Raw genomic sequence first — 12,847 nt, forward strand, 5'->3', positions numbered from 1 at the left:
AGACGGTCGGAGACGGTCAGGAGACTCCGTCTCGTGCCACAAAATGTAGTCGTCCCAAATTCCGCAACTCGCACCGTATTCGTAAATTAATAAAATTTTAATCCATTTTCTGTATTATAGTAATCCCGAGTGCCAAATTCTCCAGAAAACTACCCTCATCGTGTAACAAATGTAAGTACAATCCATTTAATTATTCTGGTATTTGTGCATGTAAAAGGTGTTTTTAAAGTGTTAGTTTTGGGGATTATATACTTTGTGTACTATTAAGGCAGTCACGGGATAACTGTCAGTTGAAAAAAGTCTGATTCATGAAAAAAGTAATAACCGAACTTAGCGAAACAATATTGGGTCACTGGGCAGCTCTGATAAAATATACAGGGTGTCCTATTTGAAATTTCCGACTTTTACCATTTGAAACGGAACGCTGTTTTTCAAAACCTCTGGTTTGGTTAACACCAATTTTAATACAAAATATCTCAGAAACTGTAACAATTTTGTAGGGATAATATTGGGTCGTTGTGTAGCTCTGAGTGTGCGCAATTCAACAATACTAAAATATACAGGTTGTCCCATTTGAAATTTCAAATTTTACCCCCTTTATAGTACAAAGACAAACGTCATAACTGTCCGAACTGCAATGCTAGCTTTATATTTATTTATTATATTTATAAGTGGTAGCAAAAGTATTATACCATATGCTAGCTTGTAATTGAAATAGTTGCACATAATTTGCCAGTCTATAACTTGGTTATTTTGACAGTTACAAGGTAATTCAATATACTAATGTGTAGACCTTGAACTTATTTGACCACTTTACTTTGACACGAATAGACATTCGTATTATTTAGAAAACTTAAATTCATTAAATTCAAGCAGATATTCGAAGATTGCAAAATAATAAAATGCACGAGGCAAGGTTATAGTCAGAATGTGACAAATCATCACTGCTGCTATGCAGGAATATGGAAAACGAGAGAAACAACCGACATCCGTTGGTGAGACGGTCGGGGACTCCGTCTCGTGCCACAAAATGTAGTCATCCCAAATTCTGCAACCCGCACCGGTTTCGTAAATTAATGAAATAGTGCCAAATTAAACGTGACAATACAGAGTGTCTCTAAACATTCCGTACAAAATTCTATTACACATTCCTGACAACAAAAAAAGCAACTTACCTCAGTCTGAAATTGCTCCGTTTTCGAGATACAGGGTGGTAAAGTAAAAAAAAAAAAACGATTTTTTTAAATATAATGTACATTTTGTAACGTATGACTTTCTAATCTTGTACTTGAGGGGTTTTTTGAGATACAAAACCTGAATTTGGACACATTTTTACTGTGGCCGTTAAAGGGCGCTTTACAGTGTACTTCTGATGGTTTTAAGTGACTCTAATTTAAGAAAATGATGTTTTTAACATTATAAAGCAAAAAATTAATTTCGGTTGGTTGGAATGTCCAGAAAACTTAAAAGTCTAGTAGGTGTTTACCATTATTTGTTTTATTTGATTTTGAGGGATTTTTATTTGCCAGGTGTTTTGTCTTTGTCTCGCTCATGCAATTATCAATGTTTCTCTGTTTTCTTTTACCACATCTGTGTATTGTGGTCTTGATAATTCTGTTTTAATCGAAATATTCAGGAGATTGTTAAAAACTTGGCTCCATTTACACCAAACAATAATTGTCTGGGCGGGGATAATTACACCACTTTCAACATGTGCCAGAGTGATACAACAGTAGGCAAACGCAGCCCTAAATAAATAAAAAGCAATTTTTCAACACTCAAAGTACGTTAACCTTCGTGTCCTATTGATTTATATCCGGCTGGGTTGCCACGCTTCAGCGACGTTATGTGAGATATTACACCAAACTTAAATTGTTGCGTGCTTTGTTCATTCCTGATAATATAACCAGCACGAATTGGCATGCACATTGCCACGACAATGCTCAAGTTTGCATAAGGCAGTTGTGGTAAATTCAAAATCCATAGGAAATCCACGATTAGGTGAGAAAACCACTGTAAACCAAACTTCACGAAAAACATGTGATGTAACTTGACAGCTACCAGATGGTGATATTGTTAGATGGGCTTCCTTCGGAGAAGACACTTAGGCCGCTAGCCGGACCCATTGTGACCTGAAGTTCCGGAGAGTTGAATTGCCGTAAGTAGACATTTAGATAATTTGCTCCCACTAAACGTTCTCCTGTAAATATCTTCCTTATTAGGACGTTTACGGCAAAATAGTGTTTATGCGTTTTGACAGAAAATTAAGTTATCTACAACATTTGTCTCGTAGGATTTTCCTAAATTTTGTCAAATACCTGAGTTCCGGAGAGTTGAATTGCCGTAAGTAAACATTCATGTAATTTGCTCCCACTAAACGTTCTCTCGTAAATATCTTCCTTATTAGGAGGTTTACGGCAAAATAGTGTTTATGCGTTTTGACAGAAAATTAAGTTATCTACAACATTTGTCTCGTAGGATTTTCCTAAATTTTGTCAAATACCTGAGTTCCGGAGAGTTGAATTGCCGTAAGTAAACATTCAGGTAATTTGCTCCCACTAAACGTTCTCTCGTAAATCTCTTCCTTATTAGGACGTTTACGGCAAAATAGTGTTTATGCGTTTTGACAGAAAATTAAGTTATATATAACATTTGTCTCGTAGGATTTTCCTAAATTTTGTCAAATACCTGAGTTCCGGAGAGTTGAATTGCCGTAAGTAGACATTTAGATAATTTGCTCCCACTAAACGTTCTCCTGTAAATATCTTCCTTATTAGGACCTTTACGGCAAAATAGTGTTTATGCGTTTTGACAGAAAATTAAGTTATCTACAACATTTGTCTCGTAGGATTTTCCTAAATTTTGTCAAATACCTGAGTTCCGGAGAGTTGAATTGCCGTAAGTAAACATTCATGTAATTTGCTCCCACTAAACGTTCTCTCGTAAATATCTTCCTTATTAGGACGTTTACGGCAAAATAGTGTTTATGCGTTTTGACAGAAAATTAAGTTATCTACAACATTTGTCTCGTAGGATTTTCCTAAATTTTGTCAAATACCTGAGTTCCGGAGAGTTGAATTGCCGTAAGTAAACATTCAGGTAATTTGCTCCCACTAAACGTTCTCTCGTAAATCTCTTCCTTATTAGGACGTTTACGGCAAAATAGTGTTTATGCGTTTTGACAGAAAATTAAGTTATCTATAACATTTGTCTCGTAGGATTTTCCTAAATTTTGTCAAATACCTGAGTTCCGGAGAGTTGAATTGCCGTAAGTAAACATTCATGTAATTTGCTCCCACTAAACGTTCTCTCGTAAATATCTTCCTTATTAGGAGGTTTACGGCAAAATAGTGTTTATGCGTTTTGACAGAAAATTAAGTTATCTACAACATTTGTCTCGTAGGATTTTCCTAAATTTTGTCAAATACCTGAGTTCCGGAGAGTTGAATTGCCGTAAGTAAACATTCAGGTAATTTGCTCCCACTAAACGTTCTCTCGTAAATCTCTTCCTTATTAGGACGTTTACGGCAAAATAGTGTTTATGCGTTTTGACAGAAAATTAAGTTATATATAACATTTGTCTCGTAGGATTTTCCTAAATTTTGTCAAATACCTGAGTTCCGGAGAGTTGAATTGCCGTAAGTAGACATTTAGATAATTTGCTCCCACTAAACGTTCTCCTGTAAATATCTTCCTTATTAGGACCTTTACGGCAAAATAGTGTTTATGCGTTTTGACAGAAAATTAAGTTATCTACAACATTTGTCTCGTAGGATTTTCCTAAATTTTGTCAAATACCTGAGTTCCGGAGAGTTGAATTGCCGTAAGTAAACATTCATGTAATTTGCTCCCACTAAACGTTCTCTCGTAAATATCTTCCTTATTAGGACGTTTACGGCAAAATAGTGTTTATGCGTTTTGACAGAAAATTAAGTTATCTACAACATTTGTCTCGTAGGATTTTCCTAAATTTTGTCAAATACCTGAGTTCCGGAGAGTTGAATTGCCGTAAGTAAACATTCAGGTAATTTGCTCCCACTAAACGTTCTCTCGTAAATCTCTTCCTTATTAGGACGTTTACGGCAAAATAGTGTTTATGCGTTTTGACAGAAAATTAAGTTATCTATAACATTTGTCTCGTAGGATTTTCCTAAATTTTGTCAAATACCTGAGTTCCGGAGAGTTGAATTGCCGTAAGTAGACATTTAGATAATTTGCTCCCACTAAACGTTCTCCTGTAAATATCTTCCTTATTAGGACGTTTACGGCAAAATAGTGTTTATGCGTTTTGATAGAAAATTAAGTTATCTACAACATTTGTCTCGTAGGATTTTCCTAAATTTTGTCAAATACCTGAGTTCCGGAGAGTTGAATTGCCGTAAGTAGACATTTAGATAATTTGCTCCCACTAAACGTTCTCCTGTAAATATCTTCCTTATTAGGACGTTTACGGCAAAATAGTGTTTATGCGTTTTGACAGAAAATTAAGTTATCTACAACATTTGTCTCGTAGGATTTTCCTAAATTTTGTCAAATAATTGAGTTCCGGAGAGTTGAATTGCCGTAAGTAGACATTTAGATAATTTGCTCCCACTAAACGTTCTCCTGTAAATATCTTCCTTATTAGGACGTTTACGGCAAAATAGTGTTTATGCGTTTTGATAGAAAATTAAGTTATCTACAACATTTGTCTCGTAGGATTTTCCTAAATTTTGTCAAATACCTGAGTTCCGGAGAGTTGAATTGCCGTAAGTAGACATTTAGATAATTTGCTCCCACTAAACGTTCTCCTGTAAATATCTTCCTTATTAGGACGTTTACGGCAAAATAGTGTTTATGCGTTTTGATAGAAAATTAAGTTATCTACAACATTTGTCTCGTAGGATTTTCCTAAATTTTGTCAAATACCTGAGTTCCGGAGAGTCGAATTGCCGTAAGTAAACATTCAGGTAATTTGCTCCCACTAAACGTTCTCTCGTAAATATCTTCCTTATTAGTACGTTTACGGCAAAATAGTGTTTATGCGTTTTGACAGAAAATTAAGTTATCTACAACATTTGTCTCGTAGGATTTTCCTAAATTTTGTCAAATACCTGAGTTCCGGAGAGTTGAATTGCCGTAAGTAGACATTTAGATAATTTGCTCCCACTAAACGTTCTCCTGTAAATATCTTCCTTATTAGGACGTTTACGGCAAAATAGTGTTTATGCGTTTTGATAGAAAATTAAGTTATCTACAACATTTGTCTCGTAGGATTTTCCTAAATTTTGTCAAATACCTGAGTTCCGGAGAGTCGAATTGCCGTAAGTAAACATTCAGGTAATTTGCTCCCACCAAACGTTCTCTCGTAAATATCTTCCTTATTAGGACGTTTACGGCAAAATAGTGTTTATGCGTTTTGACAGAAAATTAAGTTATCTACAACATTTGTCTCGTAGGATTTTCCTAAATTTTGTCAAATACCTGAGTTCCGGAGAGTTGAATTGCCGTAAGTAAACATTTAGATAATTTGCTCCCACTAAACGTTCTCCTGTAAATATCTTCCTTATTAGGACGCTTACGGCAAAATAGTGTTTATGCGTTTTGACAGAAAATTAAGTTATCTATAACATTTGTCTCGTAGGATTTTCCTAAATTTTGTCAAATACCTGAGTTCCGGAGAGTTGAATTGCCGTAAGTAGACATTTAGATAATTTGCTCCCACTAAACGTTCTCCTGTAAATATCTTCCTTATTAGGACGCTTACGGCAAAATAGTGTTTATGCGTTTTGACAGAAAATTAAGTTATCTATAACATTTGTCTCGTAGGATTTTCCTAAATTTTGTCAAATACCTGAGTTCCGGAGAGTTGAATTGCCGTAAGTAAACATTTAGATAATTTGCTCCCACTAAACGTTCTCTCGTAAATATCTTCCTTATTAGGACGTTTTCGGCAAAATAGTGTTTACGCGTTTTGATAGAAAATTAAGTTATCTACAACATTTGTCTCGTAGGATTTTCCTAAATTTTGTCAAATACCTGAGTTCCGGAGAGTCGAATTGCCGTAAGTAAACATTCAGGTAATTTGCTCCCACTAAACGTTCTCTCGTAAATATCTTCCTTATTAGGACGTTTACGGCAAAATAGTGTTTACGCGTTTTGATAGAAAATTAAGTTATCTACAACATTTGTCTCGTAGGATTTTCCTAAATTTTGTCAAATACCTGAGTTCCGGAGAGTCGAATTGCCGTAAGTAAACATTCAGGTAATTTGCTCCCACTAAACGTCTATTGCCAAATATTTCTTTTCTGAGGCCGTCTACGGCAAAATAGTTTCACCTAATTTGAGGTCCTTTGGTATGAATATACCCTTTGCTGTGCAATATGGAGCAAAATAAAAATTTGTCCAAAATTCACTTTTTACCAAAACTGTCATTTTTTGTATTTTTGATAGGTTGTAACTTTTTTTAACTCCTATCAATTTCACTAAAACGCCATTAGAAAGAGGCTAAAAAATACTACAAAATGAGCCAAAACTGGCCTCTCTAGCTCTGCATGTTACCAAGATATTGAATTTCAAAAAGTAGTAAAAAAAGACCCATAATACCCCCCCCATTCATTCAATTTCTTTGAAAAATGAGAAATTTTAAAGTGCTTTTTTTGTGCTTATTTTACCTTATTTAAGGTTCTTTGGTATAAATATGCCCTTTGCTGTGCATTGGAACCCTCCTGGAGCAAAATAAAAAATTGCCAAAATTGCACTTTTTGCAAAAATCCAAAAACGCCATTTTTTCATTTTTTGAATGACCGTAACTTTTTTTTTTGAACTCTCATAGATTTCACTAAAACTCCATTAGAAAGAGGATAAAAAATACTACAAAATGAGCCAAAACTGGCCTCTCTAGCTCTTCATGTTAACGAGATATTGAATTTCAAAAAGTAGTAAAGAAAACCTCTTATACCCCCCCCATTCATTCAATTTTTTTGAAAAGTGAAAAATTTTAAAGTGCTTTTTTTGTGCTTATTTCACCTAATTTAAGGTTCTTTTGTATAAATATGCCCTTTGCAGTGCATTGGAACCCTTATAGAGCAAAATAAAAATTTGCCAAAATTGCACTTTTGACAAAAATTGAATTTTTTGACTTTTTGAAAAATCTGAAAAATCGTAGCTCTTTTATTTAAATTCGCAGGAAATTCGTTCCTACGCCATTCGAAAAAGCATAAAAAATACTACAAAATGGATTAAAAATGACCTCTGTAGCTCCTCATGTTACCGAGATATTGAATTTCAAAAAGTAGTAAAGAAAGGCCCCTAATACCCCCCCCCCATTCTTCCAATTTTTATGAAAAATGAAAAATTTTAAAGTGCTTTTTTTGTACTTATTTTACCTAATTTAAGATTCTTTGGTATAAATATGCCGTTTGCTGTGCATTGGAACCCTCCTGGAGTAAAATAAAAATTTGCCAAAATTGCACTTTTTGCAAAAACGGTATTTTTTATTTTTAAAATTACTGTAACTTTTTTATTTGAACTCCATTCCTCCACTCCATTAGAAAGAGGATAAAAAATACTACAAAATGAGCTAGAACTGGCCTCCCTAGCTCTTCATGTTACCGAGATATTGAATTTCCAAAAAGTAGTAAAGAAAGTTTCCTAATACCCCCCCATCCTATCAATTTTTTTGAAAAATTTTAAAGTGCCTTTTTTGTGCTTATTTTACCTTATTTAAGGTTCTTTGGTATAAATATGCCCTTTTCTGTGCATTGAAACCCTCCTGGTGCAAAATCAAAAATTGTCAAAATTGCACTTTTTGCAAAAACGGCATTTTTTGAATGACCGTAACTTTTTTATTTGAACTCTCATAGATTTCACTGAAACTCCATTAGAAAGAGGATAAAAAATACTACAAAATGAGCTGAAACTGGCCTCCCTAGCTCTTCACGTTACCGAGATATTGAATCTTAATTCTCTCCTAGCATTTCCTTGAATTTTGTCAAATATTCCGCAAGTAGACATTCAGGTAATTTACTCCCACTGAAGGTTCTCTTGCAGATATATTCTTTCTGAGACCGTTTACGGCAAAATAGTGAGTTTTGATAGAAAATTAAGTTATCGATAACATTTGTCTAATTTTTGTCAATTACTCAAAATACCCGATAGGTCGAAGATCAGTAAGCAGAGATTCAAATCGTTTAATCCTACTAAACTTTCTCTTGTCCTTTTTGAGATCTCTAAGAGTACAATGTTTCGTCAAATCCTGGGTATTGGTACAAAATTGTGGTTTAAATTTAAAAACACACCCAATCTAGGGAAAAACTTAAAATTGGTGACATTTACCTGCCATTAGCACTGTTATTTTTATAAAAAAACAGTTTTTCCTAAATCTTGTACAGATTATTACTGAACATCAGCGTGAAAGCAGCGTTGCCATATCCTGTAAGATTCCATATTTGACAGCAAATTGTTGGTTTTCTTTTATTTATTCTACTAAACCTATTTGCGTTATGTCCTATTTTTGCTGAAAAAAAAATTACAAACTTCTGCTTCTTCAAGATATTCTTCTGAAAAATAAAAGTCAGTTTCTCATATTTATTTATAGACAGACAACCAGAAAAATCCTATTTCGACTTGGCTTTTCATCAGGAAAACCCAATTTAGGAGCTGTGCCTTTTAGACCCGCCACACACATCACTTAAATGCGTGACTGGGAGTAAACGAGGCAACCACACAAAAGCTTCAACGTTCTATATTAAGGAAGTAAACATTCTGCGGATGTTTTTCGGTTATTTTATTAATAAAGTGCCCCCGAGGCCGGAAAAAAAATTAAATATTAAAACGTAACCTGTTGAATTTTCTCAGTGTGTGTGTAGGAGAGTCATTATTTTAAACTGCTTCCAGCCCAAGGGGCGCAACAATCCGGAAACTGGAACATCAAAGCCGGATCTATAAAGCGGCAGTTTCGTTTTGATACATTTTTGTTTCTTTTATTTCCATTCCGATCATAAAAGCGATTTTTTTTGCGTTTTCAATCCGAGAAGTTTCGTTCAATTCGAGGTTTTACTTGTTTGGACATTACAAAGATCCTGAAAACTTTCATCAAGCAATAACTCAAAAAATCAGGTTGTCAGTCTTAACTTATCCCCCCCAATATTAAATTTAAAGTTCCCAAGTTTCAGAAAATGTACTACTAAATCACAATGTATCTCTGCATAATTGTCTGAATTTTGCCAAATAACCAAGATACGGTTGATCGAAAAGATTTGATTAAGGGGGTAGTACGAGTAACAAAACAAAAGCGTTTACTTAAAGTCGGTTATTATCATTAAGTTGGCTGAAAAACTATTTTACAATTCATTTGTCTGGTTCTAAGGTTTATCCATAAACAGACAATATCAGTTTTTTTGATTATTTCTTGTAAAAAGCTTCATAATCAACCAACTGTGATTTTTTTTTGAAATATTAGAATCACCAACGGAAAAAGCTCATATAACCAATGCCTATCTCTGTGTTAACTCATATCATTAGAAGGTTTTATCACTGTTACCAGTTAGTATCGTTTTTGTGATTCTTCTACCGTTATCCTGTTTTATTTTCAAATAATCTACCGTTTTTAATAGCATTGCCATTATATGGATTGGTTATTGGATAGGACATTTGAAGGGGATTCAGATCATTTTCTTACAACAGGAGATTGTCCCTGACTGTCCTTTCAAACTGTATTTCTGGCAGTTCAAAGATAAATAACGCTTTTCTCCCTGACTATATCAAATTTTGTATTGTTTCTTAGGTTATTGGATAGGAAATTTAATGAGGATTCCAAAAATGTGCTTAAAATAGTAATTTTCTTACTTTAAGTGGATTTTACAGGCCACTTTGTCCCTAACTGTCCTTTCAATGTTTTTCTGGCAGTTCAAACTTTGACACTGCTTTTCTCGGTGACTGAACCAAATTTTGTACCTTTTTTTAATATTTAATAAAAAATTTCATGAAAACTCGATAAATGTGCTTAAAATAGTAAATTTCTTACTTCAATTGGGTTATACAGGAGATTTTGTCCTGACTGTCCTTTCAAACTGTATTTCTGTCAGTTCAAATTTTAACACCGCGTTTCTCCCTGACTGTACCAAATTTTTTATTGGTTCTTAGGTTATTGGATAGGAAATTTAATGAGGATTCCAAAAATGAGCTTAAAATAGTATTTTTTTTTACTTTAAGTAGATTTTACAGGCGATTTTGTGCTTGACTGTCCTTTTAATAGTTTTCTGGCAGTTCAAACTTTGACAACGCTTTTCTCCCTGACTGTAGTAAATTTTGTACAGTTTTTTTTACTATTAACTAAAAAAATTTATGAGAATTCCAAAATGTGCTTAAAACAGTTATTTTCTTACTACAATTGGGTTTTACAGGAGATTTCTTTCCTGACTGTCCTTTCAAACTGTATTTCTGTCAGTTCAAACTTTAACACCGCTTTTTTCCCTGACTATACCAACTTTTCTATTGTTTCTTAGGTTATTGGATAGGAAATTTAATGAGGATTCTAAAAATGTGCTTAAAATAGTAATTTTCTTACTTTAAGTAGATTTTACAGGCGATTTTGTCCCTGAATGTCCTTTCAAACTGTATTTCTGACATTTCATACTTTGACACCGCTTTTCTCCCTGAATGTACTAAAGTTTCTATTGTTTCTTAGATTAATGGATAGGAAATTTAATGAGGATTCTAAAAATGTGCTTAAAATAGTAATTTTCTTACTTTAAGTAGATTTTACAGGCGATTTTGTCCCTGAATGTCCTTTCAAACTGTATTTCTGACATTTCATACTTTGACACCGCTTTTCTCCCTGAATGTACTAAAGTTTCTATTGTTTCTTAGATTAATGGATAGGAAATTTAATGGGGATTCCAAAAATGTGCTTAAAATAGTAATTTTCATACTTTAAGTATATTTTAAAGGCGATTTTGTCCCTAACTGTCCTTTCAATGTTTTTCTGGCAGTTCAAACTGATACTGCTTTTCTCCCTGACTGTACTGAATTTTGTACCGTTTTTTTTTTATTATCAAATTAAAAACGTGTATGAGAATTCCAAAAATTTGCTTAAAACAGTTATTTTCTTACTCCAAGTGGGTTTTACAGGAGATTTCTTTCCTGACTGTCCTTTCAAACTGTATTTCTGTCAGTTCAAACTTTAACACCGCTTTTTTCCCTGACTATACCAACTTTTCTATTGTTTCTTAGGTTATTGGATAGGAAATTTAATGAGGATTCTAAAAATGTGCTTAAAATAGTAATTTTCTTACTTTAAGTAGATTTTACAGGCGATTTTGTCCCTGAATGTCCTTTCAAACTGTATTTCTGACATTTCATACTTTGACACCGCTTTTCTCCCTGAATGTACTAAAGTTTCTATTGTTTCTTAGATTAATGGATAGGAAATTTAATGAGGATTCTAAAAATGTGCTTAAAATAGTAATTTTCTTACTTTAAGTAGATTTTACAGGCGATTTTGTCCCTGAATGTCCTTTCAAACTGTATTTCTGACATTTCATACTTTGACACCGCTTTTCTCCCTGAATGTACTAAAGTTTCTATTGTTTCTTAGATTAATGGATAGGAAATTTAATGGGGATTCCAAAAATGTGCTTAAAATAGTAATTTTCATACTTTAAGTATATTTTAAAGGCGATTTTGTCCCTAACTGTCCTTTCAATGTTTTTCTGGCAGTTCAAACTGATACTGCTTTTCTCCCTGACTGTACTGAATTTTGTACCGTTTTTTTTTTATTATCAAATTAAAAACGTGTATGAGAATTCCAAAAATTTGCTTAAAACAGTTATTTTCTTACTCCAAGTGGGTTTTACAAGAGATTTCTTTCCTGACTGTCCTTTCAAACTGTATTTCTGTCAGTTCAAACTTTAACACCGCTTTTCTCTCTGACTGTACCAAATTTTTTATTGTTTCTTAGGTTATTGGATAGGAAATTTAATGAGGATTCCAAAAATGTGCTTAAAATAATAATTTTCATACTTTAAATAGATTTTACAGGCAATTTTGTCCCTGAATGTCTTTTCAAACTGTATTTCTGATATTTCAAACTTTAACACCGCTTTTCTACCGGACTGTACCAAATTTTGTATTGTTTCTTAGGTTATTGGATAGAAAATTTAATGAGGATTCCAAAAATGTGCTTAAAATAGTAATTTTCATACTTCAAATCGGTTTTACAAGCAATTTTGTGTTTGACTGTCCTTTCAAATTGTATTTCTGACATTTCAAATTTTGACACCGTTTTTCTCCCTGACTGTACCAAATTTTCTATTGTTTCTCTTAGGTTACTGGATAGGAAATTTAATGAGGATTCCAAAAATGTGTTTCAAATAGTAATTCTCTCACTTTAAGTGGATGTTACAGACGATTTTGTTCCTGACTGTCTTTTTAACGTTTTTCTGACAGTTCAAACTTTGACACCGTTTTTTTCGCTGACTGTACTACATTTTGTACCATTTTTCTTTATTATTAAATACAAAAATTAATGAGAATTCCAAAAATGTGCTTAAAACAGTTATTTTTTCACTACAAGTGGGTTTTACAGGAGATTTTATTTCTGACTGTCCTTTCAAACTGTATTTCTGTCAGTTCAAAATTTACCACCGCTTTTCTTCGGGACTGTACCAAATTTTGTATTGTTTTTTATGTTATTGGATAGGAAATTTAATGAGGATTCCAAAAATGCGCTTAAAATAGTAATTTTCTTACTTTAAGTGGGTTTTACAAACGATTTTGTCCGTGACTGTTCTTTCAAACTGTGTTTCTGGCAATTCAAAATTTGACACTTTTCTCTCTGACTGTACCAAATTTTGTATTATTTTTT

General features: G+C 33.3%; 1 protein-coding gene and 1 long non-coding RNA gene across 2 annotated transcripts in view; both read left to right on the forward strand.

Moving 5' to 3' along the window:
* LOC145729203 (glutamate decarboxylase 1-like) overlaps nucleotides 1-12,847 on the forward strand; it is a 122,709-nt gene continuing 109,862 nt past the window's right edge. The window contains exon 1 of the mRNA XM_081979873.1: nucleotides 1-171. Coding sequence (XP_081835999.1) covers nucleotides 170-171 — 2 coding nt within the window. The 5' untranslated portion in view covers nucleotides 1-169. The remainder of the gene's footprint in view (nucleotides 172-12,847) is intronic.
* Nucleotides 1,904-9,224, forward strand: LOC145729766 (uncharacterized). The gene is made up of 3 exons (XR_014178462.1): nucleotides 1,904-2,001; nucleotides 2,058-2,158; nucleotides 8,579-9,224. It is a non-coding gene; the product is annotated as an uncharacterized LOC145729766 (long non-coding RNA).

Source organism: Ips typographus, linkage group LG5, assembly GCF_016097725.1.
Source record: "Ips typographus isolate SLU linkage group LG5, UJ_Ityp_2.0, whole genome shotgun sequence".
Taxonomy (NCBI): Eukaryota; Metazoa; Arthropoda; class Insecta; order Coleoptera; family Curculionidae; genus Ips; species Ips typographus.